This window comes from Megalobrama amblycephala, linkage group LG21 (genome assembly GCF_018812025.1).
Source record: "Megalobrama amblycephala isolate DHTTF-2021 linkage group LG21, ASM1881202v1, whole genome shotgun sequence".
Taxonomy (NCBI): Eukaryota; Metazoa; Chordata; class Actinopteri; order Cypriniformes; family Xenocyprididae; genus Megalobrama; species Megalobrama amblycephala.
In genome coordinates this window covers 7,637,782-7,665,418 of record NC_063064.1, presented here as the reverse complement: position 1 = coordinate 7,665,418, position 27,637 = coordinate 7,637,782, and the positions used below count along the sequence as shown (strand labels likewise).

The 27,637-nt window shown below is 35.0% G+C and overlaps 3 protein-coding genes across 4 annotated transcripts; 2 read left to right on the top strand and 1 right to left on the bottom strand.

The window, feature by feature from the left end:
* Positions 1 to 211: 211 nt before the first annotated feature.
* On the top strand, positions 212 to 13,105 carry prkacba (protein kinase, cAMP-dependent, catalytic, beta a). The gene is made up of 10 exons (XM_048172506.1): positions 212 to 549; positions 2,091 to 2,152; positions 2,242 to 2,370; positions 7,540 to 7,638; positions 7,815 to 7,897; positions 8,003 to 8,129; positions 8,249 to 8,344; positions 8,422 to 8,544; positions 12,014 to 12,178; positions 12,282 to 13,105. Exons 1-10 carry the CDS (start codon positions 378 to 380, stop codon positions 12,405 to 12,407), a joined length of 1,182 nt encoding a protein of 393 aa, XP_048028463.1. The 5' UTR covers positions 212 to 377; the 3' UTR covers positions 12,408 to 13,105.
* Positions 13,106 to 13,502: 397 nt separating this feature from the next.
* Positions 13,503 to 21,923, top strand: samd13 (sterile alpha motif domain containing 13). Of its 2 annotated transcripts, XM_048172507.1 has the most exons (5): positions 13,503 to 13,640; positions 14,421 to 14,599; positions 14,830 to 14,872; positions 19,444 to 19,555; positions 20,963 to 21,923. In XM_048172507.1, exons 3-5 carry the CDS (start codon positions 14,835 to 14,837, stop codon positions 21,104 to 21,106), a joined length of 294 nt encoding a protein of 97 aa, XP_048028464.1. In that variant the 5' UTR covers positions 13,503 to 13,640; positions 14,421 to 14,599; positions 14,830 to 14,834; the 3' UTR covers positions 21,107 to 21,923. The 2 variants fall into 2 exon arrangements, with proteins under 2 accessions (XP_048028464.1, XP_048028465.1); XM_048172508.1 differs by lacking the exon at positions 13,503 to 13,640 and having other exon boundaries at positions 14,833 to 14,872.
* Positions 21,924 to 22,874: 951 nt separating this feature from the next.
* On the bottom strand, positions 22,875 to 26,667 carry uox (urate oxidase). Its single transcript, XM_048173409.1, has 8 exons — positions 26,517 to 26,667; positions 26,194 to 26,406; positions 25,439 to 25,555; positions 24,286 to 24,364; positions 23,987 to 24,173; positions 23,756 to 23,879; positions 23,438 to 23,521; positions 22,875 to 23,158 (listed from the first exon to the last, which is right to left on the bottom strand). The coding sequence occupies exons 1-8, from the start codon at positions 26,535 to 26,537 to the stop codon at positions 23,084 to 23,086; spliced, it is 900 nt and encodes a 299-aa protein (XP_048029366.1). The 5' UTR covers positions 26,538 to 26,667; the 3' UTR covers positions 22,875 to 23,083.
* Between the last annotated feature and the right edge of the window lie 970 nt (positions 26,668 to 27,637).

Genomic DNA, 27,637 nt, shown 5'->3' with positions numbered 1-27,637 from the left:
CTGCAACTCTTGTCTTTTCTGAGAATAAGTAAAAGATTTCTACAGGTATGTATTGACAAGTTATCTCTCAGTGGGAATCAATAGCCTACATTCTCCCTGTGGTGGCCTTTGGAACCTCAGAGTGTCTTTTTGTTTTTCTCCACTGTTTTGGGTGTTGAGCAAAGGGCCTGATGATCTGTATTTACTTCTTCATTAACACATACTCTAACAGGAAGTATAACTATCTCAGTTGGTGGTAAGACAAAGACTCACTATGTTAATCTAGACTTGCAAACAGGAAATGACTATGACTTCTCTGTGCTCCAGAAACACTAGTTGAAGAGCATTGTGGTTATCAACCAGTTTGAGACTTTCCTTCTGTATGAACAGTACGTGTGATGGCCCAGACAAAAGACCCGAACTTTGGGCAGTCAACAGGCTCTGCCCTTCAGAAACTGGACACGTTAGCTAGCCGATTTTTTCACAAATATCGGAAAGGGAACCAGGAGAAAGGACTAGAGAATGAGGGGCCACATGTGTCAGAGTACACTGGCCTTTGGGATGCAGCAAGTAAGTCTAAGCCTTTTCAGAGATGTATATATATATTTAATATCTCATTATTATTTTTAAGAAATTACCTAATAAATGTTGTTTCAATGCACTTGAATCCTGCTTTCATATACTGGCTTACTCTTGATATTAACTCATTGCATATAGTTATATAAGTTATAGAGTATCTCTGATTAATTTTCTCAACCATTATAGATTGAATGTTATAATGTGATGAAGGTTTTTTTATTATTATTGTAATTATCTGATGAGTGCAGAGTAAAATGTTTTAGCCTTGTCAAATGCATATATTTTTGTACACTTTGATAGTTGTCAGACGTTTTGTGGTTTTAACAGGAAGAGATCATTTTGCTTCCCACAGCCAGCAAACAAACCTGAAGTTTCACTTTAGTGAAAAGTGGATGATAAAAAATTACATTAAGTTTGCTATGTTTACTTTTAATTTGTAGCAGATCTGATAGTAGGCTGCCTTGCACACAGCTATCACAGTGTACCTGCTGTATTTCGCATCACAACAATCTCGGTTGCAATGAAATTACAACATAACCAAATTCACAACTGTTACATCTGACAAACATGCAAATCAAATGTTATGTTCAGGTGGAAGAACAGTGCATGCAGAACAGTACAGTTTGCAAACAAATGCATTGTAATGTTATTATGTCTTATGTCATTTCTCAGTCTGCCACATTTTTCTTAATGAATTTGTTGTTTACAAGTGTCAGACGAAATATACTTTCCGTAATCTCTCTGGAAAAAGTGTATAGGCGGCCTACAGGAAATTGAGTGTAGCTAGAACCATGTCTTTGATTGACCAACCAGATTAAAAGATGGTTATTAAATTAAATGATTAGTCACTATAACAGCATCTCTGTTGCTGCAAACATGGAATGGCAAGAAATCATCCATCATTTTTTTCTATATTTAGTGCTCCTGATCAATAACGTGTTTGCTTTTGTATTTTGCACCTTTAAAACTCTTTGGCTGAACTTTTTATTAACATGAAATAGCCATGTAAACTCAATTCAAATACTCTATGTATCAGAAACCTATGAAGTGAATATCAAAAAAAGCAACTGATATATTTGCATTCACTTGCTAGCAAAAGCACACACTCTTTAAATATTTTATTTATTAATTATTTTTATTATGTTTAACATTTGGTGTTGGCAGAAAGTCCACTGACTCTACTGCCGTTTGATGTTTCCTGCTTTTTTTTTTTTTTTTTTTTTCTCCTCATCTTGCTCAAAAACATAAAATAACATTTAATTTCAACATTTATTCTTGCCATCCAATCCCTTGCAAAGCACGCTGGAAGCTAGATACCCTCTGGCCAGGGGATGCTAACAGAATAATTAATATGTACAGTAACTAGAACCAATTTAAATGCATTAGCTTCTGTTTTACAAATTGAAGTTAATTGCACACATTAAAATTAACAAAATGTTCTAGTTTTATTCCAAACAAAGCAATTTATTGTTTATCTTAAAATCATGCTTTGAACAATCCTTTGCCAATTTTCTGTAATCTGCTCTGTTTAGTGAAAGAATACTTGGCAGAAGCCAAAGAAGATTTTTTGAAAAAATGGGAGTGTCCGCCACAGGTATGGGAGCTTTATTACTGTAAACATGAAAGTCAAAGTCTGTTTTCTCCAGCAGAACTAATTGTTGACTTCTGCCTTTGGATCTGCAGAGCACATCATGTCTGGATGACTTTGACAGGCTGAAAACTCTTGGGACTGGATCTTTTGGAAGAGTCATGCTAGTCAAGCACAGACAGTCGGCACAATACTATGCTATGAAGATTCTGGACAAGGAAAAAGTGAGTATTCTATATTTCCTCCTGCAGGACCCAGCAATTGCTATTTGTCTTCTGTAGAAGACATTTGTTTTTGTTAATTCCTCCGAGACATATTGTTTAATCCAGTCACATCTCTTACATCCTGGGCTTCTCCAGGAATAGGATTTTACAATGAAGACACTGAATCATTCATTGTCCTCTGAAGGGAACATCCACTATGTTAAAAAAAAACAAAAACAATAAGGTTGGTCTGTGATTCAAGTCAAGTCACTTTTATTTAATATAGCGCTTTATACAATACAGATTGTTTCAAAGCAGCCATACAGTGATAAGGAAAATTCAATTCTGCTGTAAAGCAGCTCTAAAAAGACAATAGTAAACAGTCTTTATTCAGCTTGAAATCAGTTTAGTGTTCATTCACTTCATTTCAATGACTATGTAAAGTTCATCAGTTATGGAATGAGTTCAGGTTTACTATAAAGCAGCTCTGGAGAAAACGGTGATGTCATCATTTAGCTCAGTTCAGTTGTCATCTAATAGTGTCAATGCAGTCAAATCAATAATATTGCTGAATATTAAGTGTCCCCAACTAAGCAAGCCAGAAGTGACAGTGGCAATGAACCCAAACTCCATCGGTGACAGAAATGGAGAAAAACATAAATGTTGGGAAAAACCAGGCTCATTCGGGCTCATTGACACAAGTCAGCATTCAGAATACTTCATCCAGTCCTTCTGCTTGAAGATCGAGGTACATCATGGAGGGAGGAGGATTTGAATCTGGCCATAGGATCAGTGCCCATTCACACCAAAAATGATAACTATAGCGATATTAGAGTTCACACCAATGAACAATAATGTTCTGTTTATTATGAGCATGTGCTGCCGTTATTTCGTATGCTGCAAATTTTTTTATCATTCATTAACTGGAGTAAAAAAAATGTGTTCCTCTGTGTCATTATCATTATAACTGGATATATACTTCCCTATTCTTATAGAATTAGAACAGTCATTAAAACTTTATAGTTATTGTCTGTGGTGTGAACTTCAATAAACTTGCATTTTGAAGTTAAGCTGAGAATTAATATTGCACATTACTCATGCAAATATTACTAACTGTAGACCTTTCCACTAAACAATCTCAGCTTGCTTAATTTGTGCATAGCCAGCAGAGGTGTCAAGTAACGAAGTACAAATACTTCGTTACCTTACTTAAGTAGAAATTTCGGGTATCTATACTTTACTGGAGTAATTATTTTTCAGACGACTTTTTACTTCTACTCCTTACATTTTCACGCAATTATCTGTACTTTCTACTCCTTACATTTTAAAAATAGCCTCGTTACTCCTATTTCATTTCAGCTTGTTTTCATTCCGGCTTGAAAAAAACAACTATCCAGATAAATCGCACCATCCGGATAGAGTGAATTTGATTGTGGTTGGATGAGAATAAACATAGGCTATACCATTCTGACACCCTATTGGTTTGTACGCGATCCATCACACCTGCACATGACACAAATCACGTCACACTCCAGCAAGGACGACAGTGTTGGGGTCGTTACTCAAAAAAGATTATTTATTAAAAGTTATTATTTCTCTACTACTGGCTCATTTAGGCTATCAAACGGCTGTTTTCTCTTCGTCCTCTGCAAATTATGCTAGGTAGTTCGGTAGAGAGACGTTTGAATTAATTAGCGTAGCCTATACACCGGTTTTTAATCTTTTTTTTTTTTTTTTTTTTTTTTTAGCGCGACCCTTTTTATTTATATGACCCATAGTCATATACAACCATGTAGCTAAACATGCCTAAACGAATTAATTTAAAACGAAACTGAAGGTAAACCTGCGTTGCTCTCATGGTGTTATACTCTCTCTTTCGGTGAAGTGGAGCAGTGCTCTTGCTGAATGGCACGGATTGCACTACGAACTATTGTACATTTTATATGTTTGTTTTTTTAAAACTGTATTTTATTTTTTATAACGAACAAGCTGCGATGTCATGTTTCCAGTGCTTTGTTGTGTGTGCGTGAGGCGCGGGCGCGATCAAACAGCTGTCTTTGCCAGGGACTTGTCTCATCGTCATGGCAACGGTTCGTGGTCAGGTTAGATTACGTCAGGCCCTGCGTTCCATTCGGAAGGGCTCATCCCTATGCCCTAATCCTTCAAAGGGTTTACCCTCCGGAGGGAGAGCTTCGAAGGGATGAAGGGTGTAGGGGTCAAAAATACTCCTTTTTAGAACGCACTTCTGCGTCATCTTAACGAGACAGTCAAGGGGGATAGATAGCGCAAGCTGCGCCCTTTGTTTAACGTTAGTTTAGGCCTATATATTTATTTATTTTTGGTTTATCGCACCATAATGTATATTGTGTCTATGTATTTGAAACATTTGAATGGACTGATAAAGCTGTAAAGTATTTTTTTGAAGTACAGTGTCGTTTTGACCATAATAATGTACTAAATCTAACTCGTATAAATATTACAGTAGTAGCCTATAGAAAATACTATACATTCATTTATAGGTAAAATCGAACTCCGAGCCTCCTGTACCCATTCTGTGATGACAAACAACTTCCCTGTGCAAAGGATCATGGGGGCCCGAAGTGTCCATCAGTTGTACCCTTCGAAATCCTTCATTCCGAAGGGCCCTTTAAAGTGGCCAGTTTTGAACACTTCGGTTTGGAACGACCCTTTAATATGGCGGCCATGATTGTTGCCGTTTGTTGGATGCTCAGACGACCAAACAAATGCAGATTAAACATGTTCAGTCTGGTAAAAACAGACTCCAACCAACGGCAACAGGGTTATCACACCTATCCAACAAACTCCAACAGACGAGTTTGTTGGCATTTTTTGGTGCGATGTGAACTGAAACAGCTGAAAACTACCCGTTAATGTCAAGCCCTGATTGTTACTAAGCCTGCCCTGGGTACACCAAAACTACCCGCATTTTTCTTTCCGTTGCCCTCACAGATTCCTGCAGTTAAGCTTGGATGTACATTTACATTCCAATAAATGTTATTGATGACATTTTGAGGAGGTAGAGTGCACAATAGACCCCTGTAGCGCGGCCTAAGCTTTTGTCCTTAATGGCATTTTTTTCCTTACATTACTTTTACTTTTATACTTTAAGTAGTTTTGAAACCAGTACTTTTACACTTTTACTTGAGTAAAAAGCTTGAGTTGATACTTCAACTTCTACAGAAGTATTTTTAAACACTAGTATCTATACTTCTACTTGAGTATTGAATGTGAATACTTTTGACACCAGTGATAGCCAGTGGCACAACCTCAAAGGTATATAGGGTTACTTCTATGCACCAAATCAACCATAAAGAATTTAATCATTAAAATTGAAGAAACTTTATCACTTTATAAACTTTCCCAGTCTAAATGTTACAAACTAAAATCGATGGACACTTTGCTATCCCATGAGGCCACGGGAGAGGATTTTTGAATGGCAGTGAAGTGACGCAACTGGTAGGTCACATGACAGTAACAAAATGACAGATGTAGTACGTCCAAAGTTCATTCATACTACCCGAGCATTTTTAATGGTCGAGAAAGTAATTTCAAATTCAAATCTGGTATCTGATATGATTTCAGACTCACCGTTTATGCATCGTTATTTCCTGTGTTTTCTATCTGTTTCCTTGATTGTCGTGGTTTCATCTGTTGTCATAGTTACTCATTGTTTGATTGATTACATCCACCTGCTCCTTGTTTAGTTCATCATTATCTCTTGTGGACGGCCCTCAGCTTGTCCAGTTCTTTGTCTTGTGTTGTTGATATTGTCATGTGTTTCTCCTGCGATCTTCTTCATTGTTTCTCTTGTGGATTATCGTCTTTGTTTTTGTTTATAATAACAGTGCTGCATTTAGATCCCTCCTCATCTCATTTTGCTTGACCGGCCGTAACAAAAATAAGCATCTTTTCTTTTCTTTTCTTTTTTTTTTTACATACATACTTGTACTCATTTTCCTACGGAGTCCTGATATTCTTCTTTTTTTATGTTTCATAAACATTGAATTTGCTTTTGCTCAGGAATTTCAAAAACAGGTCAAATGTCACAGTTTAAATTGAGTCTGGCTGGTCTAGTAAAATGGTACAAATTTATTTACAGAGCAGAGAGGAAACTGAAACTTCCCCTGCTGACAGGATCAAACCACAGTGAGCTATGATGTTTCCTCTGATGAGTGTCATGTAATCATACTGTTTGAGTGGCCATTTACACACCATTTTAAACTAAAAACAGAAAACTTATGTGTTTTAGCTATTCATTTACGCCACAACTTTTGAAAATGTTTCAAAATGCAAGTTTTTGAAAAAGATACCGTTATCATCTCCATGTAAACTACAAAAACACGAATTTGTGAAAACAATGACATGCGCATGTGTCTATAGGAGCGTAGTGTTTCTTTACAAAGTGACATCGCCATCTACTGGCCTGGCATGAATGATACAGTGTTTTTAGTCATTTTAGAGGATCCATGTGAATAAGGATCATTTTAACAATGTTGCCATCTGTATGCAAAAAAGTACATGTATTACATGTACCTTATGAAACTAAAACACCGTAATAACACATTGCTGAGAGGATTGAGCTGGCGAAAGGGGTCAAATACAATGCATGTTTGCTCATGTGTATGTGACTCCGATGTGACAAATAAGAAGGAAAAGCGAAATGTGTTGTGAATGAATGACTATTATGGGTAAGAGACATCATGTCTGGATCCAGCTGCTTTTTCTTCTTGAATTTAAATGGCAAACAGTCACTGTAAAAATCAGTATTTTTAAACCACAAGTATTACTTTGCTTGATGGTGTTTTTACATAGAAATACAACAAGGCTAAAGATGTTTTGTTTTATTTTTCGAAAACATTTATGTAGCTAATGAGAATCCATTAAATTTAACATCTTAAGAAAATTCAGTTTTCTTAAAAGGGATTTTTTTTTTTTCGACGTAAAATTTTTTTATCACTATAGTATAATTTAAGCAACCAATTAGGTTTATTAAATAAAAAAGAAACATAATTTTACAATATATTTTGGGACTAGAAATGTATCCCCCTTGTACATTAAAATATTATAATAAAAATTATATTTTGTTTAGAATTTGAAATTTTTGAAAAGTTTGTTTTTGTTTCATATTATTATTATTTTTTTTAATCCCTGCTTTTGATGATTTTTCAGGTGGTGAAGCTCAAACAGGTAGAACACACATTAAACGAGAAGAAAATATTACAAGCAGTGTCCTTTCCTTTCCTTGTGAAGCTGGAATGCGCTTTTAAGGTAAAGGAGCAATTTATATTGCGAAGAAAGACAATGTCGAAGTGTGCATTTGTTGCAAGTTGGATCATGGGCTGGGCTAAAGCTACTGCAAAAATGCAATGCTATTACATAAAATAGAAATTAATTGCATTTCAGAGCATTAAGGTTTTCATGTTAATTAATTCATCCCTTAACAGGATAATTCAAATTTATACATGGTCATGGAATATATCCAAGGCGGTGAGATGTTTTCACATCTGAGACGGATTGGAAGATTCAGGTGAACAGCTTAAAAACTAGTTAATAAAAACTCTTTATTATGTGCGCCCTCTTCCTTTCTTTATAAATGAAATAACAATGTTTTTTTTTTGTTGTTTTTTTACAGTGAGCAGAATGCACGTTTCTATGCTGCTCAGATTGTTCTGACGTTCGAGTATCTTCATACTCTAGACCTCATCTACAGGGACCTAAAACCTGAAAACTTGCTCATTGATCATCAGGGATACATCCAGGTGTGCCAGTCATTTGGCTGCTGGTCTTCCAATAAAATGTTACCTTTACTTTGGTCTTTTTTTATATACATTATTTTAATTATCTTCATCCATAACTCTTATATTTGAATGTGATTAAGGTAACAGACTTTGGCTTTGCCAAACGAGTCAAAGGCAGAACTTGGACATTGTGCGGTACACCAGAGTACCTGGCACCAGAGATCATTCTCAGCAAGGTAAGAAAGCACAGCAATAGTTCTTACTCATTTAGGAGTTCAATGAGATCTCAGCGTTTTCTCTTTTACTTTGTTAGGGCTACAACAAAGCTGTTGACTGGTGGGCGATGGGTGTTCTGATCTATGAAATGGCTGCTGGATATCCACCTTTCTTCGCTGATCAACCAATTCAGATCTATGAGAAGATCGTATCTGGCAAGGTCAGAAGAATTTCACAATTTCAAGGAAAAAAAAAAAAACATCAGTGTGTTTAACACTAAAAAATTGCGAAATAATCCTTTATAGACTGGCAAAATATATTATTCTGGGTAGCTGCCAGGATTTTTCTTTGCTCATAGCTAAGGTGTTCTGAGTGGCTGTTTTCATATTTTCAGCACTTTTTTTTTTTTTTTTTTCAGTAATTGTCAGTAGAATTCCCTTTATTTTTTATATCACAACGTCTTTTTATTTTACACTAATTGGATTGCTTCATCAGTTCTGTCAGACTAAGGCTGGAAAACTCGGTGAATGTGATTTCACCAAGTACAACATGTTCCTGGACCAACATCTTTGCTGACCCTTGAACAACATTCAATGAACCAAACAAATTTTAGGGACAGGTTTACAGTTTATGTCACATTTAGGCTTACAGCTAGGGTTAGATGCTTCTACATCAGTTATGTTTAGGGGTAGGGTTATGACTGTTTTTGAACAGGAATGTTCTTCCAGGATCAACAAAATATGTCTTACTTTGCAAAATCATGGCAACCAGAATTCACTGCAGGACTTTTAAAATCTGAAAAGATTTTAAACACTAGTCATCAAACACTTGCCGACTTAGCAAAAAAAATGGGCATCATGCACTAAACGACCTGGATCACACACTACCAAACTTCCAAGTCGTTCTGAACAATATACTTATGCAGAAATGTTTGCCTTAATGCTATATGATGCATGACAAATGGTAACAATATGTGTTTTAAAATCTGCTCGAAATATCAAACATGTTTGATATATACTCTGACTGGATAAGACAAACTGTGCTCATAATGAAAGCTGCGCCCTTCTGAGGTCACATTTGTTGTCTGCATACATGTCTCATTTCAGAAAAAGAACCACTATAAAATTCTTACTTTTCTGAAATGAAGCAGCCTCAATGACTTATGCGGCTGGCAAGTGCGACCTTCGGAGGGTGCAACCTTCGAAAGACACAGCAGTAGCCACAGCAAATCTGCACACTTGGTCTGAATTTCAGCAACTAGTGTTGTCTAATCCAGACTGTAAATTGTGGGGGAAATCTGGGCAAAATTCATGTAGTGTATTCCAGATTTTAGCTATTTAATTACACCGCGTGCCTAAAACCCCTGCAAACCACAATGCAAAAAATTACTAACAGTCAGAAAGATTCTCAGAGTCTTCTGTTTGGCTAAACAATAGTGTTTTTGTGCTATTCACATCTATGTCTGTCTCAGAGATGTTTGATTGATTTCTCAGGACACTCAAGACATTTCATATCTGTCAGACAAAAGGAACATTTTAGTAATTTAATTTCAAAAATGGTTACAAAACCTTTATAGTGCTACTATATATTTTTTTTTTTTTTTCTTAAAGGAATAGTTCACCCAACACCCAAAAAATGAAAATTCTCCCATAATGTACTCACCCTCAAGCCATCCTAGGTGTATATTATTTTATTCTTTCAGCTAAACACAATCACAGTTATATTAAATAATATCCTGGCTCTTCCCAGCTTTGTAATGGCATTGAATATAGTGCCCGAGTTTTTGAAGCTCCAAAAAGCGCATCAATCCATCATAATGCATATGACGAGTTCCAGCGGAAGGGTGACCTCTGGCCCGACGTATGGCATGAGCGTACTAGCGTAAGCTTAACTGATGACCACGGAAGCATGGAGGATAGATTAAAACAAAACAAGAAGTTTTAAAGAAAAATGTTGGAGCATTTTGATATAGTAGAAGAGGAGCTATGTCATATATCGGGTCAGAGGTCACCCTTCCACCAGAACTGGACTCTCTCGTGAACGCGCGTACGGCCATTGCCGGAAGCCAGTGTATATAGTTTATAAAGTTTTAAATGTGGATAATTTCTCACAAAAACTTTTCACTTCACTTCAGAATGCATTTATTAGCCCACTGGAGTCATATGGATTACTTTTATGATGGATGGATGGATGCGCTTTTTGGAGCTTCAAAAACTCTTCAACGCCATTACAAAGCTAGGAAGAACTTTATATTATATTTTTTAAATGTAACTCTGATTATCTTAGTCTGAAAGAAGAAAGTCATATACACCTAGGATGGCTTGAGGGTGAGTAAATTATGGGATAATTTTCATTTTTGGGTTACCTATCCCTTTAATCAGTATTAAAAACAAAATATATTTTACATATATTTATTCATATTTTTTAATTTTTAGTGAGGTTAAAGGGTAAGTTCACCCAAAAATGAAAATTCTGTCATTAATTACTCACCCTCATGTTTTTCCATACCCATAAGACTTTCGTTCATCTTCGGAACACAAATTAATATATTTTTGACAAAATCTGATGGCTCAGCGAGGCCTGCATTGACAGCAAGATAATTAACACTTTCAGATGCCCAGAAAGCTACTAAAGACATATTTAAAACAGTTCATGTGACTACAGTGGTTCAACCTTAATGTTATGAAGCAACGAGAATACTTTTCTTTTGCGCCAGAAAAACAAAATGACGACTTTATTCAACAAAATCTAGTGATGGGTGATTTCAAAACACTGCTTCATGAAGCTTCAAAGCTTTATGAATCTTTTGTTTTGTATCAGTGGTTCAGAGTGTGCATCAAACCCCCAAAGTCACACTTATGACGTAACGAAGCCTCATTTACTGAAATCACGTGACTTTGGCGGTTTGATATTACAGTCACCTTTACAGTAATTTGTTTTTCTTCTATGGACCATGTGAATAGATTTATTTTAAGATAAATTTGTATATATGCTGTAGAGATCATGCTGTACAATTTTGGGACCAATTATTTTGACATTGAATAAAAGAAAATTATTTACTTTGCCTTTTAATGTCCAATTCTAAGTGTCAAGTGTTATCAGTAGCCTATTTATGTAGGTTATGTGAACGATTTTACTTCCCAATTAAGCCCTACTACACATACATATTAAAGCATTTTAACTGGTGTTAGAAGCCCGTTGTAACAAATTTGATTGCATTTTTTTTTTAACAAGAATTGCAGAATTGCGGAGAAAAATGCATTTGTTTTTGTGAAATATTTTGTGAAATATTTTTTCTATCCTGAATAAAAATCAACTGGAATTGGTGGTAAAACAGCCTATTTACAATGTGTGTAACATAGCTTTGACAGTTTGATACATGCTCCGAACCACTGATTCGAAACAAAAGATTTGTAAAGCTTCGAAGCTTCATGAAGCAGTGTTTTGAAATCGCACATCATTAGATATTGTTGAATAATGTTGTTTTTTTTATTTATTTTTATTTTTTTTTTTTGCCACAAAAAAAAGTGGTAGTAGACATAATTTTCATTTTTGGGTGAACTAACCCTTTAATTAAGTTCTAGAGATGTTTTCAACATTTGCTGACTTCTACAACAATGGGTGATTTTTAACATAATTAGTGATTGGATAAATATCAAATATCAGATGTGAATATTTGATTTCCACAGGTACGATTCCCCTCTCACTTCAGTTCAGACCTGAAGGATCTTCTGCGCAATCTGCTGCAGGTGGACCTCACAAAGCGCTTTGGCAATTTGAAAAATGGAGTCAGTGACATCAAAAACCACAGATGGTTTGCTACGACAGACTGGATTGCAATCTATGAGAAGAAGGTGTGTCCTCTTTTTCTTTAACACCTTTCAGGTTTCACATTTTTGATTGGTTCTTGAGAACAGCTCTTTTGCATTCTGGTTTATTTCTTCATTAATTTTACAGGTTGGCGCTCCCATCATACCGAAGTGCAGAGGGCCCGGAGACACAAGTAACTTTGATGATTATGACGAGGAAGACATACGGGTGTCTGTCACAGAGAAATGTATAAAGGAGTTCTTGGAGTTCTAGGGCATCTGTAAAAGCTTTAGTAGGAGTTCCTGGGTCTTGTTCTGGTCTTCTTTTCTTTTTTTTTTTTTTTTTTTTAAACATTTATGATTAAATTTAATATTTTTACTTGAATATGTTAATTAATTTATAAAATGAATAAAGACTATTTTTTAGAGTTTCTTTTTCTTTTTCTTTTTTTTTTTTACCCACTTTATGGAATACTTCTCCATTTCCCCCCTGTCTGTTACACATTAAAGAAAAGTATAAAGAAAAGTTCAGTATTATGTGATATGTGAAAAAAGCAGAAAGTTTTCTGTGATGGGTAGGTTTAGGGATAGTGTGTGTGTGTGTGTGTGTGTGTGTGTGTGTGTGTGTGTGTGTGTGTGTGTGTGTGTGTGATATCTGTAGAATGTATATGCTGAAGAAAGCCTGTGGCTGTTCAGAAATATGAAAAGGTAAATAAAGTACAATGTAAAATGTATACAGCTCAATCATGTATGATCCTGATATTGCATCTGAAGTCTTAAACTGCTCTGAAATTGTGACAAAAAAAAAAAAACTTCAAATTTGTTCACCTTTACAGTAATTTTTTTTCTTTTATGGACCATGTGAATAGATTAATTTTAAGAGAAATTTTATATATGCTGTAAAGATCATGCTGTACAATTTTGGGACCAATTATTTTGACATTGAATAAAAGAAAATTATTTACTTTGTCTTTTAATGTCCAATGCTAAATGTCATTTGTCTATGAGTAGCCTATTTATGTAGGTTATGTGAACGATTTTACTTCCCCACTTAAATTAAGCCCTAGTATGATAATATAGGCTACCTACTACACATGTAGTATGTTAAAGCATTTTAGTTGGTGTTAGAAGCCTGTTGTAACATTTTTTTTATTTTATTTTTTTTACAAGAAGTGGAATTGCAGAGAAAAATGCATTTGTTTTTGTGAAATATTTTGTGAAATATTTTTTATATCCTCGATAAAAATCAACTGGAATTGATAGTAAAACAGACTGCATTGATTTCTCAGGTAAAAAAAAAAAAAAAAAAAAAAAAAACTGGTTGATTTAAATCTAGCCATGCTTGTGAACAACTACATTTCCCATCGTTCGAGACTACATTACCCATGATCCCCCGTTCCTGCATTTGTCGGATTGTGCTGGGGGAAAAGCGTAATATTGTTCCAATGATCGGGAATCAATAACATCCAACCCATCTACATAAATCATCCAATCATAAAACAAATTGGTAAGATAAAAGCTTTTCATCCAAACAATTGGAAAGTGTCGTTTTGTTTTCTTAGAATGACGGTAATTGTCATAAATGTGGAGTTAAAGGAAGCTAGCTGGCTAATGAGTTCATCATCTGCTTTATTAATCATCACACTGTTGAAATTTATCATAAAAATACTTGTAATATATTAAATATATGTTTTGTTAAAAAAATACTTCTGTTTAGCCTGTCAGATTACAGCTTCAGTGATAGTTACATATATTTATAGCAAGACTAAATGTATATTTCATACGGTATTTTTCAGTTATTAAAAATCAAGAATACTTTATTGATAATAAATTATTAGATGTTTTATTTATAATTAAAAATCGCTTATCTATATTAAAAATGATGGCTGTCATTTTGTTTATCGCGTTTCTCTTCAAAGACACGGAACCTGTCAAACGAGCAAGGAAAACGCTTTAGTTTCCCTTATTTGTGATGTTTTTCCTCATGTAATTTGGTTGTTCTCAAACTTAGACGCTTGTTTTTCAGCAATGAGGTTCTTTGTATGATAATGAGAATATTAATAAATTATATTTGTTAATAATGTGACTTATTTTCTGACAGATTATCTATGTTTACAATGTATTTCCTCTAGTTTTCTCTATTTTACATGTCTTTTTTTTTTTGTCCTGAACTTTTAGGTTTATTACTCATGAAAGATCGCAGTGCTTAAAATATCAGTTAAGTAAAGTGAAAGAATGCTTGATCATTTATTGTATTGCTCAGATCTTTTATTATTTTATTTTGCAGAATCAGATCTGTGACTACACCAAGATTTATTCAGAAACTTGGCGGTTTGTGTAAGTTTATGGAAAATGGGGCAGTTTTGCACAGCAGGAGACTGATGATGAAGAGGGAATGAGCAGGCCATGAGGATACAACTGAACACATCTAATGGAATAGAGCAGTCTCACCTCTCTGACAAACAGGTGAGCGATAGATCAGTTGCTGATCAGATTAAGATATTTATTAGTGTTCATATCAAAGGAGAGCATCTGTTCATTTAATTAGAATTTGCAAATATGAACTGAATGTTTCAATTATAATAGAGCATCTCCCATACTATGGTATATCTTAGAGAACTACAACAGGAGCTTGTGATGATTGACTATAATTTGATGTATTGAACCGGAATCAATTGAGATTTTTTTTAATCCAGCAGTCATGGAAGCCAAGGAAAATGGGTCAGTGGACACCAAAAGGTAAGTGTACACTAGGCATGTGACGATATCAAATTTCCATGTAACAATAATTGCTGATGCTTTTATCACGGTATATTGTATTATCACGTTATTAAATTAAGTTACAAAAAAAATGTTTTTCTCTAACAGGTTTAAAAACTTTTTTCTTATAACAAAAAGAACTATGAACATTTAAATACAATAAAACATCTAGTCTGTAAAGTAAACAAATTTTTCAAACAGATTAAAGTGCAAAAGAACTATACAGAACATTAAGTTAACATTAGCTAGCTAATGCATTAACCAACATTAACTAACAATGAGAAATAGCTACATTTGTTACAGTAGTTATTATTCTTTGTTAACGTTAGTTAATAAACATACAACTGTTAGCCCAGGTTAAAAAAAAGTACATTTCCAAAATGTACTTAAAGTGCTCTATTTCCATGCGCTAATTGTGTACTTAATATACTAAAAAGATAATAAGATACCAATATTAAGATAATTTAAGAACATCTAAGTGTACTCAACTGTGCTATTTTGAGACACCATGAATATGAACTAAAACATGCTTTTAACATACTATCTCTGTATTAAAAAATGTATTTAGTTACCACTTTTAGTACACTGTGTATGAAAGATGGGTTCAAGTGTACTACAAGTACAACTAAATAATTTTTTTTATGGAAGTGTACTTTTATTTTACATTTTTACACTTAGATGTGTTAGATTATCTAAAAGGGTTAGTTCACCCAAAAATGAAAATTCTGTCATTTATTACTCACCCTCATGTCGTTCCACACCGGTAAGACCTTCGTTAATCTTCGGAACGCAAATGAAGATATTTTAGTTGAAATCCGATGGCTCTGTGAGGCCTGCATAGCCAGCAATGACATTTCCACTCTCAAGATCCATTAATGTACTAAACACATATTTAAATCAGTTCATGTGAGTACAGTGGTTCAATATTAATATTATAAAGCGACGAGAATATTTTTGGTGCGCCAAAAAAAACAAAATAATGACTTATATAGTGATGGCCGATTTCAAAACACTGCTTCAGGAAGCGTTGGAGCGTTATGAATCAGTGTATCGAATCATGATTCAGATTGCTTGTCAAACCACCATACTGCTGAAATCTTAAAGCATACACACGGTGTTGGAAATATAACCGGCTGATAGGAAGTTATTCTTAAAATGCACTCCAAAAAACGAAATAAGGTATTATTCACATATTTTGAAGTGCTTACGATAATATGCCGTGCATGTTAATTGTGATTTATACAACAGTTCCTTCTGGTTCTCAAATCTGATTGGCTGAGAGGTCTTTCCAGCCATGCGATATTCAACCAGTATCACCATGGGAACCATTTCACAATTTAAATCACTCCTCTGTCAGCATTCTCACAGCGAGTGTCATGGCGGATGAGGAAACCCACCATATTTTTACAGAAACTACTGTTATTGTGTCACGGAATGTTGTTTTAAGAGGTTTTTAGGTGAGAATGTAGTTGTTTAGACATCAAATATGTGATTTATATGCAAACATAGCACTTATTTGAACATTTGTTTAGACGCTTTCGGAGATGTGAGCTCCAGGCCATCAGCAACCATTCAGCATTTTCCCCTCAGAGAGCAGCTTCATCTTGGCCAGTCCTTCGGGAATTTGCCGCTGACTCTTATGTAGATAGTGTTTAAACATAAGGTGTGTAATACATTTTGGGTATATCAAGCGGGCAATCTTTGGTCTTAGGTATGCAATATGATATCAATGAGGAAAAAAAATTGTTTTGTTTTTCCTGCTTAAAATTGGACACTAACAAAACACCCCGTTTTTTTATTATTTTCTCTAAAACATTTGATAATATATAATGTAAAGTTCTTGAAAATACTTCTTTACTTGCCAGTGAAGCTGACTCGTATTTTTTGTGGGTGATTAAATGGATACAAACAAGTGAAAAAAGCACTTTTCATTGGAGAAAATATGGAGCCATGTGCACATGTGCTGAAACAGGACACAAAATGGACCCCTGTTGGTCATGTTTTGGTTTTTTGCACTTTTGATCAATCAATTGGTGCCTTATTTTAATAAAAACAAACTAAAATAGACCATGTTGCCTGGAGGCAACACCGTACCATAGAGGGTTAATCTGTTACTTGTTCCAGAGCTAATCGATTTAGCTTAGGGGTATATTAAGTTTCATAACTTTATATTTACTTAAATCTTGTACTAACTAGAGCACTGCCTTTGTACATTTGACTGAACTGTTTGCTTGTGTTTATTGCCTATTGTACTTCTTACTGTTATACTGACTTTTGTTGTTCATTTAAATATTTTTGTTCAATAAATAATATTTTATATAAATAACATGCCGTATTTGGTATTGAGAAAGGGTCCATTAGTGATTTAAGCTCAAAGTATACTTCACTTTTTACGCGTACGTGCAGTTCGCACATGCGCATTTCAATTTTTTTTTTGCAGTAATTAGTTTATCCACAAGGTGGCAACCGTGCACTGGGGCCGTCGATTCACAAGGTAGTCAAAGATAAACGTATGAGTCAAATGAAGTATACTTTGCAAGGCTGTGCGTTCGACTATGCACATATGCTCATGTATGTGTAAAAAAAATTAAGTATACTTTGGGTTTTAGACTTCAGTTACATTAATATGCCATTAGATGGCGCCAAAGACTGTCTTTATTAGTGAGTGAGTCAGCAATAACTTTAACATTAAAAAAGGACTGAAACAAAGTTGTAAACAAGGATATTGTTTTTACTTTAAACATCTTACAAGATGCAACTGACATGCATTGACTAGCGCTGTCATGGGAAATCAACTTAAATGTTAAAAGGACAAAGATATCCTTTCCTCAGCGTACACTGAAACTGATTTGGTGATTATGAATATAAGATTGAACTGAAGAATATCAGCTAGATGCATACAATGCACTCACTTAGTCAATCTCTCTCTCTCTTTCTCTCATAATAATCTACTCTAAATAGCGCAATAAGCTTCAATGAAGCAACTCTTCTTTGTTACATAGTTCTAAAGTGACATTTTAGAATTAGTAACAGAGGCTTAGGCTCAACTGTTAAACTGTCAACTTGAGATTTGAATTTGTGGCAGAAGGAAGTAGTTCCTCACAAAAGAGGGTTTTTAAAGACACTTCGTTGTTGTTTCTTATTTATTTACACACTTGTGCCGTCGAACTGTTGTATAAACACAATATCACACTCGTAGCCATGTGATATGGCTCTATATCAGCACTCTTGTGAGTACCTACGGCCGAATCACAGTCGTGCTGATATAGAGCGATAGCACGACTATCTATCGTATTACCGTGTATCGGCACGTCTAGAGTATACAATATCAATATTGAAGCCAAATCAAATATTTCTGTTTTATACACTTGATAAAAGCTGTTTCTAAAATGAACCTGAGCTTGGTACAATGATTTTTCTTCCTGGGCCCATTAAGTGAATGACTTTAATAGGCCTATTTCAAAAACAAAACAAAAACAAAAAAGTCAGAGTCGGAAAGTAGAACTTACCTTCACAATCCATTTATTTAACCATCCTCAAAGTTGGTGTTGCTTTCCTGTAGAGATGAAAATCAGTAGGGAATTTAAGGATTAGAAATTCTGGTTCTAATGAATGGACAATTTTTGGAAATAAATCTTAGTTCATTTAATGCCCTCATTTTGTGTCTTGTAAAAAAATCACCATCTTTTGGCTGCTCCCATTAGTGGTCACCACAGTGGAATTATTGGATTTGGTTGTCAGATTGCCTTCTTGACGTAACCAAGCACTAAGAGTGCACTAAATTGTACAAGCCCAGTGCTGGGACACACTCTTACAACCAATTTAGCATATCCAATCCACTTAGCCTGTTTGTCTTTGGATTGTGGGGGAAACACTGAGAGCACGCAAACTCAACACAGAAGGAACTCCTAGCTCAGCTGGGGCTCGAACCGAGGACCTTCTTGCTGTGAGGGAAAAGTGCTGCTTACTGAGAGCCACCATACCACCTAAATCCTGTTCAAAGAAATTCTCTGCCCCTTCTCTGACAGCGGAGCTGTTGATGTTTGGATGGCCTCTCATTTATTACATAAGGGTAGAGCCATGGCAACTGGATGAAAATAAATGTTTTGCATGACAACTGCTACCAATTTATTTTATAATCAGCACTGATTTTATTTTAAATATTCACACACTGTCAGTTGTAGAAGATCGGAATATTATTACCACACTGATTTGACCAAAGCAGATTTTCCTGAACAAGAGCTTATGTGCAAATTTAATAAGTGATTTGACATGCACCCTTTCTCCATGACCCCACCATCCAAAAACTTTCAGCCAAACTGATATCAATATACACTGGTGTATATAAGGCAGAGAGGCAGAGAACGATGTCTGATTGGACACCTATTTTAGTGAAATCTAGCAGCACGCATGAAACGGATTTAAGCCAAATGGAGTGATTATTTGAAAGTGGTGAAGTGTTATAAAGTGATTTTGAAGATTGTATAGGCATACAGTATTTTGTTAAATCATACTAATGCATCAGTTAAATATTTTTTACTCCCTAACAGTTCTGTGGAGAATGGGCAGCTTACGGATCCCGCCCACTGGGCTGTAGCAGATGTGGTCAATTACTTTAAAGCTACAGGGTTTGAGGAGCAAGCCAACGCTTTCCAAGATCAGGTAAGGATTCATTTTCACTTTCCTAAGTTCTCAGTTATTTGCTACAAAGATTCATGACATTATCTCTCTCTCTATAAACAAGTTAAGTGCATACAATTTAATACTCAGAATATGTTCATGTACTTTAATAGGAAAATTACAGTTATTAAAAAAAAAAATCTTTTAAGTCACTTTGAATCAAATGCTTCCTAAATGTGAATAACAGAAAAACAGCTGAAATTTCACAAAACATCCTTGATTGGACTGAACAAACTAAAGCCCTATTCGGACGGTCTTAGTTTTACATGGGGAGGTGGGGGTAAAGTAATTATTACCAGAGCTTCTCTGTGATTTTAGTCCCGTCCGAATGTGCCATCTCAGTAATCATTTTTACCTTCTGTAAAAAAGTCCGGAATAATTACCTCAGGTAATACTAATACCGTTTGAATAGACCCGCTGTAAATATATTTTCGGTAAAATTCCACCACTTCCTGTTTAAAAGTAGTTTTTCAAGAATGGAAGCACTTGAAGAAACATTCAGTTGTGTTGTAGGTGGTGGGACAAGTCTGTGCATGGCAAACCTCAGGTATTTTCCACATAATATTCAGAGCAAAAAGATGATCGAAAGCACTTGTCAGAGGCACAAAACTAATTTTAGCTTTAGCTAAGTGCCTATTACCATCATAATCCAATCAGAATTGAATTAATAAATCGTTTGACCGGACCTAACTGTTATATGTAGTTTATATATTTAGATTGTATGTGTTTGCGCACATGGTATCCGGAATCTGCTAGTTTTACTGAGATGTCGTATCCCGTGTGAATTGGCCATTAATATTACAGAGGTAAAATTACATTACTCCACCTCCCCATGTAAAACTAATCCCATCCGAATAGGGCTTAAGACATTATTATTCCACATTTCAAACATTAGAATTGCAGGGACATTTTCTCCTTGGATTTTCCCAAATGGTCTGTTTCATTAATTTGTTTCTCTACAAGACTAATGTTGCATTTACATATCTGAGGATAATGTCTATCTCATTATTAGGCATGTTTTAACCCACAGCTTCCCTTTGTTACTTTATTTATTAATCCATGGCTAATCTTTAGCCAAATAGTTTATATGTTTTTATACACTGACAATTCAAACATGTATGATATACTTTATATCAACTAATTTTACAAGCTATGTACAAAATTTACTTTAATGTGCACTACGCCTCCATGTTTATCTCTCAATTATTTTATGAAATATGGTCATTTGACAACAATTTCAATTCTCAAGCACATGCCGTAACTATTTTATAAGAAAGTCATAGTATAAATCTTGTGATTTTAAAGTTGTATGATGGATTCAATAATGTTCATGTTGTGTGTTTATTTATTCACTTGCTTGCTAAACTTAAAAACATCTGCCACCTACAGGAAATCGATGGCAAATCCCTTTTATTAATGACTCGTAATGACGTTCTGACCGGACTGTCAATAAAACTGGGTCCTGCACTGAAGATATACGAGTATCATGTCAAGCCTCTCCAAACCCAACATTTAAAAAGTAACGTCTCATAGCTGCTGCAGCCATGTGGACGCATGGAAGACAATCATAGCAGGGAAGTGCAGGGTAACTGCAGACAGAACTAATACATTTTATGCATCTTATAATTAAACATGGTGAATTTATTGCTTTTAAGGTCTCATTCTGCTGTACAGGCACATTTACAGTTTTCATTTGACCTATGTTTAACAGTGTGTTCATTCAGATTTGACTTTGTGTGCTTGTACATAAATCATTATTGCTTTTAAGATTAATTGCTTGGTTTAATAATGTGATCTGTGATGTGAAATGAAAAAATGAAACACTAAGATGTTTCTGTGTACTGCATGAAGTATGTTTGAAGTGAGATTGACAACATTGATTTTATAAGCTTGTTGGTGTTTATTTCCCTTTTTTGTTTTTCCAGTTTTAATAGATAAAAAGTATGTTGAGATAAATTGACAGCACAAATCATCAAATGACTGAAAATGATGATAAAGGCTCAACGCATGAGGTTTGTTTTCAGGAATCCTGTCAGAATGACAGTGCTTTGTGCTGCTATTAATTCTGTTTATTTATTTCATTCTGTAACTAACAATGTGATTCCTGATGAATTGGTGAACGGTTGTTGTTGACAGATAGAAAACACTGTAAATCTGAAGCAGTTTGTGATACAGGGTGTTTTAAAAAGAGGAAACAAACGCGAGTGTAGCCTGCAATAAATGGTGCTTTTTCAGATTGCTAAAACAATCCACTACCTGGTCCTCATTACAGTGCTGTTTAACTTCCTTTGTGCATGTTTGGTGCTTAATCATATGTAATAATCAGTTCTACTAAAACCCAGAAACATTACTGGCATGTATTGGTATATTTATCTGATGCTGTTTTCTTTTTTTTTCTTCAATGTTGATACCTTTATTAGGGGTCTATAATCTAAGATGATGAAACCAACTGATAGTTCACCCAAAAATGAAAATTTGATGTTTATCAGCTTACCCCCAGCGCATCCAAGATGTAGGTGACTTTGTTTCTTCATTAGAACACAAATGATGATTTTTAACTCCAACCGTTGCCGTCTGTCAGTCAAATAATGCGAGTGAATGGGAACTCTATCAATAAGAGTTAAAAAAACTTGCATAGACAAATCCAAATTAAACCCTGCAGCTCGTGACGACACATTGATGTCCTAAGATACGAAACGATCGGTTTGTGCGAGAAACCGAACAGTATATGTCTGGCACTCATTGAAGTATAAGCGCGAGACATCGCTGCCGTTGTCAGAGCGCGATCAGACCTCACTAAGCGAGTGCTGAACGCAGTTGGACATTGTGGTGTTTTAGAGGTAAAAAATGATATAAATACTGTTCGGTTTCTCGCTTTGTGTCTTAGGACATCAATGTGTCGTCACGAGCCGCAGGGTTTAATTTGGATTTGTCTATGCAAGTTTTTTCGACTCTTATTGATAGAGTTCCCATTCACTCGCATTATTTGACTGACAGACAGCAACGGTTGCAGTTAAAAATCATCATTTGTGTTCCACTGAAGAAACAAAGTCACCTACATCTTGGATGCGCTGGGGGTAGGCAGACAAACATCAAATTTTCATTTTTGGTTGAACTATCCCTTTAATAATGATTGTTATTCAGTTGGGGGTACTCCAGAACCACTGCTGTAAACACCTTTCATCTCAAATATAAAATTTTACAAATTTACCAATTTTAATTACTTATGAAGAACATAATAACCTTGTTAACTATAGAAATGTATTTTTTAAAAAAAGATGTTATAAATATGAAAACACTGTTTATTAACCCACAGTTTTCATTTATTCATGTTTTTGAATATTTTTGTAAAATGTATTTTGCTCGTGTGATTACACAAAAAAATCTATTTGTAAAAAAAACAAAAATTAAGTTTGTTGAATGTTTTGACAAATAATCATGTTAGATTGCTTTATAGATTTTATTTGTTTTGTGTATATGAGATGTCTAGTTTGTGAATGTTGTCAGTCTTTACATTTTGGCTCGTGGTTTTCTGCGCACAGTGCCTGTGATGTTTCCTGCTGGATTATCGAGAGGAAGATAAACCTGAAATGAAAGCACAATAACGTGAGATATAAATTGAAATATAAATACAAAGCAAAACTCCACATACCCTTCATGCTCTTAAGTTGGGGTAACAAAACATACTCCCCGTTCGCCTTTTTGTGTGGTTTGTAGATATTTGGCAATAAAGTCATTTTAAGAGTAGTCTGATTTTGTCAGAGCCTGAGAACTCTGAACTTTGTTCTGTCAATACAGAAGTATATTCTGAACTGATAACCTGTGTGTGAGACAGGCCTTTTTCCAGGATTTTTTATCACTCACCTCATCCTTGTTTGAGAGTCCTATTTTTGTCATGTCAATGACAAAATAATGCTGATTCGGCATAATTATCTCGATTTCCTCAACCTATTGAATTCAATTGATGACAAGACATAATTGAGAAAATGTCATAAAAACATTTGCTTTTAAGTATATTAATATCTAGTGTATATAAATGAGTAACGTAATAAATCAGAAAGCCACTCAAGCTCATGCATAGGTTTAGGGCTTTGTTCAAGTCACTAACCCCAAGTATAAACAGTCCTTACCTTAGCAAACACCACTAACAAAAGTCACACAAAACAAACCAGTTTAACTTGCCTGTGGAATTCTGTCAAGTACCAGAAGTTGTGTATCATACAGAGTTTTCTGAACAGAAGGAGAGTATTCCCCACGATCATAGGGTCCCGCAAACTTCTGAATGATGGTGGCCTTAACAGTTTTCCTACAAGGACATTTTTATTGTACAGTATGTATATGACACATAACATGTATCACGGTATGTCTAAAAGTTTTGCATTTTGTTAGCATGTCTAAAAGTTTTGCATTTACCATGCAGCATCAAATGGCACGTTCACATGAGTGTTGTAGCGCCATCTTGCATAAACTGAAGTACAGAAGAATCTGTCCTTTGCCTCTGTCAGAGTGGTGAAACGGTCCCGCAGAAAGCCCTCAAATCCAGACTGAGTAGTTTTTAGTACCTTCATATCTTTTAGACCGCTGTGAATCACTGGAGTCACTGAGAGAAATCAATTTAAACACTCATTTGCATAAATACAGCAACAATATTCTTTCCTCAATTGTTTTCTTTCAAACCACCATCACTAGTTCAGAATCTCATTTTTACTCACTATTTAGATCTTGTTCGACCTCACAGAAATGCCAGGCTTCAGGGCAGTGGATAAAAGCATGTGTGTGTTCGACTCCATTCTGTTAAACACACATTCATATATGGAAATTAAAAAAAATAATAATAAAAAATTGTATTTAAAACAAATTAATTTGATAAGAATCAATGGTCCCACTTTATATTAAGTGGCCTTAACTGTACTTACATCAAAAAATAAGTACAATGTGCTTATTGGGTTTACATTAAATTGCGAAACACTTTTGCTGCTATTGAGGTGGGATACGGGTAAGGTTAGGGAAAGCTTTGGTGGTATGGGTAGGTTTAAGGATAGGGGTTATAAATGTAATTACATGAATTAATTACAGATGTAATTACATGCAGGTGTTTTTAAAATATAAATACAATGTAAAAACATGTATGTACACAATAAGTGCATTGTATCAAATGATTAATTTAAATGTAAGTACATAGTAGTTCAGGCCACTTAATATAAAGTGGGACCGAATCGATAATATAAATCAAACATTTACCAAACGGCATCTGCAAACAATTCAGTGCTACAGCTTTTCTGAAAAATTGACCTCTTTTGTTGGTAATTTTTTCTATTTCGTGGTGTCAAGATAATTCTTAGTGGATGTATGAAGTTCCATTTAAGTTCACACAGGTGCAGAGTTACTACAGGTGTAGCTTATCACATTAAATCTGTACTGGTTCCGCAAACAACCAAAGTGTCCAAAGCTATGTCAGCTTACCCTGGGGTACCTCAGGGTTCAGCGCTTAATCCTCTACTCTTATCTATATTAGACTACATCACTGGGCCCAGTAATAAAAGCAAACAAAATTTTCTATATACACAGCTATAACTGTCCTTCTAACTTGGCAACCCACCATCCCAGCTTGTATTTATTTCTTCTTGCGATTCAGACATTTTGAACTGGATGAGGATATATATATATATATATATATATATATATATATATAATCTCTGAACTTCTCTAACTTTGGTACTACTCTAGTTTACTCTTGTGGCAGCTTTGCAGTACTTGTTGACTTTTGTATAATAAATTGCTTGTGATATTCCTCATTTGTAAGTAATTTTAATGAAAGTGTCTGCTAAATTATTAAATATAAATACAATGACAGTAACACAACACCTTTTCCAGTCTCTTCCAGGGGACTTCATCAATGGTGACCCTCACTCTTGTGACATGATTGAATGCTGTGAGGAAATGTTCACAGATATCCAGGCCAAAGCCCTCAATAGTCTTGATCTGCAAGAGCAGAAATATTCTTATAGAGTCATGTCTTAAAACAACAAAACATTATTAAGATGATTAAATTGATGATTAAATCTATTTAAGATGATTAAGTTGATTTACTAAACATTTATAAACATAAAAAACAAATATACTAAAATGATCTATTGGTGTAACCTAATAAAATCAAGTTGATTCAGTCATATTAAATATTTGTCTTCATCAAAACCAAGCTAATTGATCATTTTCGTAAAACATTTTGTTGGTAACACTTTAGTATGGGGAGCACAAATTCACTATTAACTACGGCTTTTGCCTCAATAAACTCTTTTATTGTGGCAATTCAAACTCTTATTTACTGCTTAGTAATAGTTAGTAAGGTAGTTATTGTAGTGTTTAAGTTTAGGTATGGGGCAGGATTTAAGCATGTAGAATATGGTCATGCAGAAGAAGGCATTAATATGTGCTTTATAAGTACTAATAAACAACCAATATCCAAGCTAATAAGCAACTAGTTAAAAGTGAGATTTGATCCCCATACTAAAGTGTTACCCTTTTATTTTGTTTCTGTCTATATTTGAGAGAAAAAATAAATATGTAGCTATAAATCAAGTCACTTATAGGAGCTAAAATAAACAAACAAAAAGACTTACTCCTTTAATTTTGGCGAGACCATGGACAGTGTTTTTGATTGTGTCAGTGGGGATGATATCAGAGTTGTCTCCTGTCAGATAGTCTTTGTGGGTCTTCAGGGTTAACTGAACATTTGCAATCAGCTCAGTAATGTGGTGATGAGTCCCTTCACGGCGGATGTGAAGAACTTTAACCATATTCTTCCCATAACCGGTCCTCACAAACTCCACATTCTACATGGGACACGTTATTGAATAAAAATGTAGCTGAAAAGCTTTTTATGAAAGAGGCTGGCATGACACATCCACACATCTACAGTATGAATAAAATTGAATTTATTTACCTGACTTGAGGTAGTGGCCATGACTGTAAATGTCACTGCTCACTGCTGCCTGCACCAACAGTTGGAGGAGGTTTTTGAAGGAGGTAGCATTTTTATTGATTTGCAGTGGGTCCAAATGCTCAATGATGCCCCACCTCCATAATCTGTACAGAGATTCTGATTTGCTGGTAACCTTCCAAAACAAGCCACCTCTCTCCTCTACCCCTGTCCTGTTCAATTTACACAGTGACCACAGTCACGTCCTTCTCCACCCCATCTATAACCCAACATTTCATCTGGCCCACTGTCCTCCTATCACCCCTAAACCAAAGTTCAACAAATATCTACTTATTAATTTACCTTAATTTACATAGTTTAGTGATCAATGTTGGGGGTAACGCATTACTTGAGTTACGTAATCAGATTACTTTTTCAAGTAACTAGTAAAATATCGCATTACTTTTTCAATTTACAACAAAATATCTAAGTTATTTTTTTAAATAAGTAACTCAAGTTACTTTTTCACATTTATTGACTGACAGCTCTCCTGTCCCCATGTTGAGAGAAATAAAGTGCAGAGGTATTGTGTGCGCTGTGTGAACATGATGGGTATGGTAGTTCTAAGCTAAATGTGAACATTTACTCATCTCACTTGCACGAAAACATTCAGTATTCCTCAAAATGAATAAAAACAGTGAAATGCAATCTCAGAATTGCATTCTCAGAAAACCTGTAATAATTAACTATATTAAATTACACAAATATTGTTTATGTATTTAATCTCACTTTATTTACCAATGTCTTTGCTGCTGACCTTCAATGATCTAATTCAACCATACTAAAAAGCAAAAATTACTTTAGATTAGATTTAGAAATAAGAGTGTTGAACTTCCTTCTCCTGTATACTATTCTTCTTTAAATGTAGTTCCAAACGTAAGTTCGGGAGGAGCCTAAACATTCAGTCCTGTCAATCATCATTACGAGCGTATATAAGCAGCAGTCACTGCGTCATCCCAGAGACAATTCTTCCAGCATCCCTCCTCCTCCCCATCTCCTCCTCTATTTTTCTTATTATCACTCTACGCAGTACTGTTATAGGGGGTTTAACTCGGAGTTCGAGCCAAGCCTCAGGTTCAAGCTTC

Coding starts and splice junctions, on each gene's coding strand:
- prkacba (XM_048172506.1), top strand. CDS start 378: ATGGCCCAGACAAAAGACCCGAACTTTGGGCAGTCAACAGGCTCTGCC. Junction 2,371..7,539: donor AGATTCTGGACAAGGAAAAA/GTGAGTATTCTA, acceptor ATGATTTTTCAG/GTGGTGAAGCTCAAACAGGT. Junction 8,130..8,248: donor ATCATCAGGGATACATCCAG/GTGTGCCAGTCA, acceptor AATGTGATTAAG/GTAACAGACTTTGGCTTTGC.
- uox (XM_048173409.1), bottom strand. CDS start 26,537: ATGGCCACTACCTCAAGTCAG. Junction 23,522..23,755: donor TACTTGACAGAATTCCACAG/GCAAGTTAAACT, acceptor TGAATTCAATAG/GTTGAGGAAATCGAGATAAT. Junction 23,159..23,437: donor GACTCTCAAACAAGGATGAG/GTGAGTGATAAA, acceptor CTTTCATTTCAG/GTTTATCTTCCTCTCGATAA.
- samd13 (XM_048172507.1), top strand. CDS start 14,835: ATGGAAGCCAAGGAAAATGGGTCAGTGGACACCAAAAG. Junction 14,873..19,443: donor GGGTCAGTGGACACCAAAAG/GTAAGTGTACAC, acceptor ACTCCCTAACAG/TTCTGTGGAGAATGGGCAGC. Junction 19,556..20,962: donor CCAACGCTTTCCAAGATCAG/GTAAGGATTCAT, acceptor TGCCACCTACAG/GAAATCGATGGCAAATCCCT.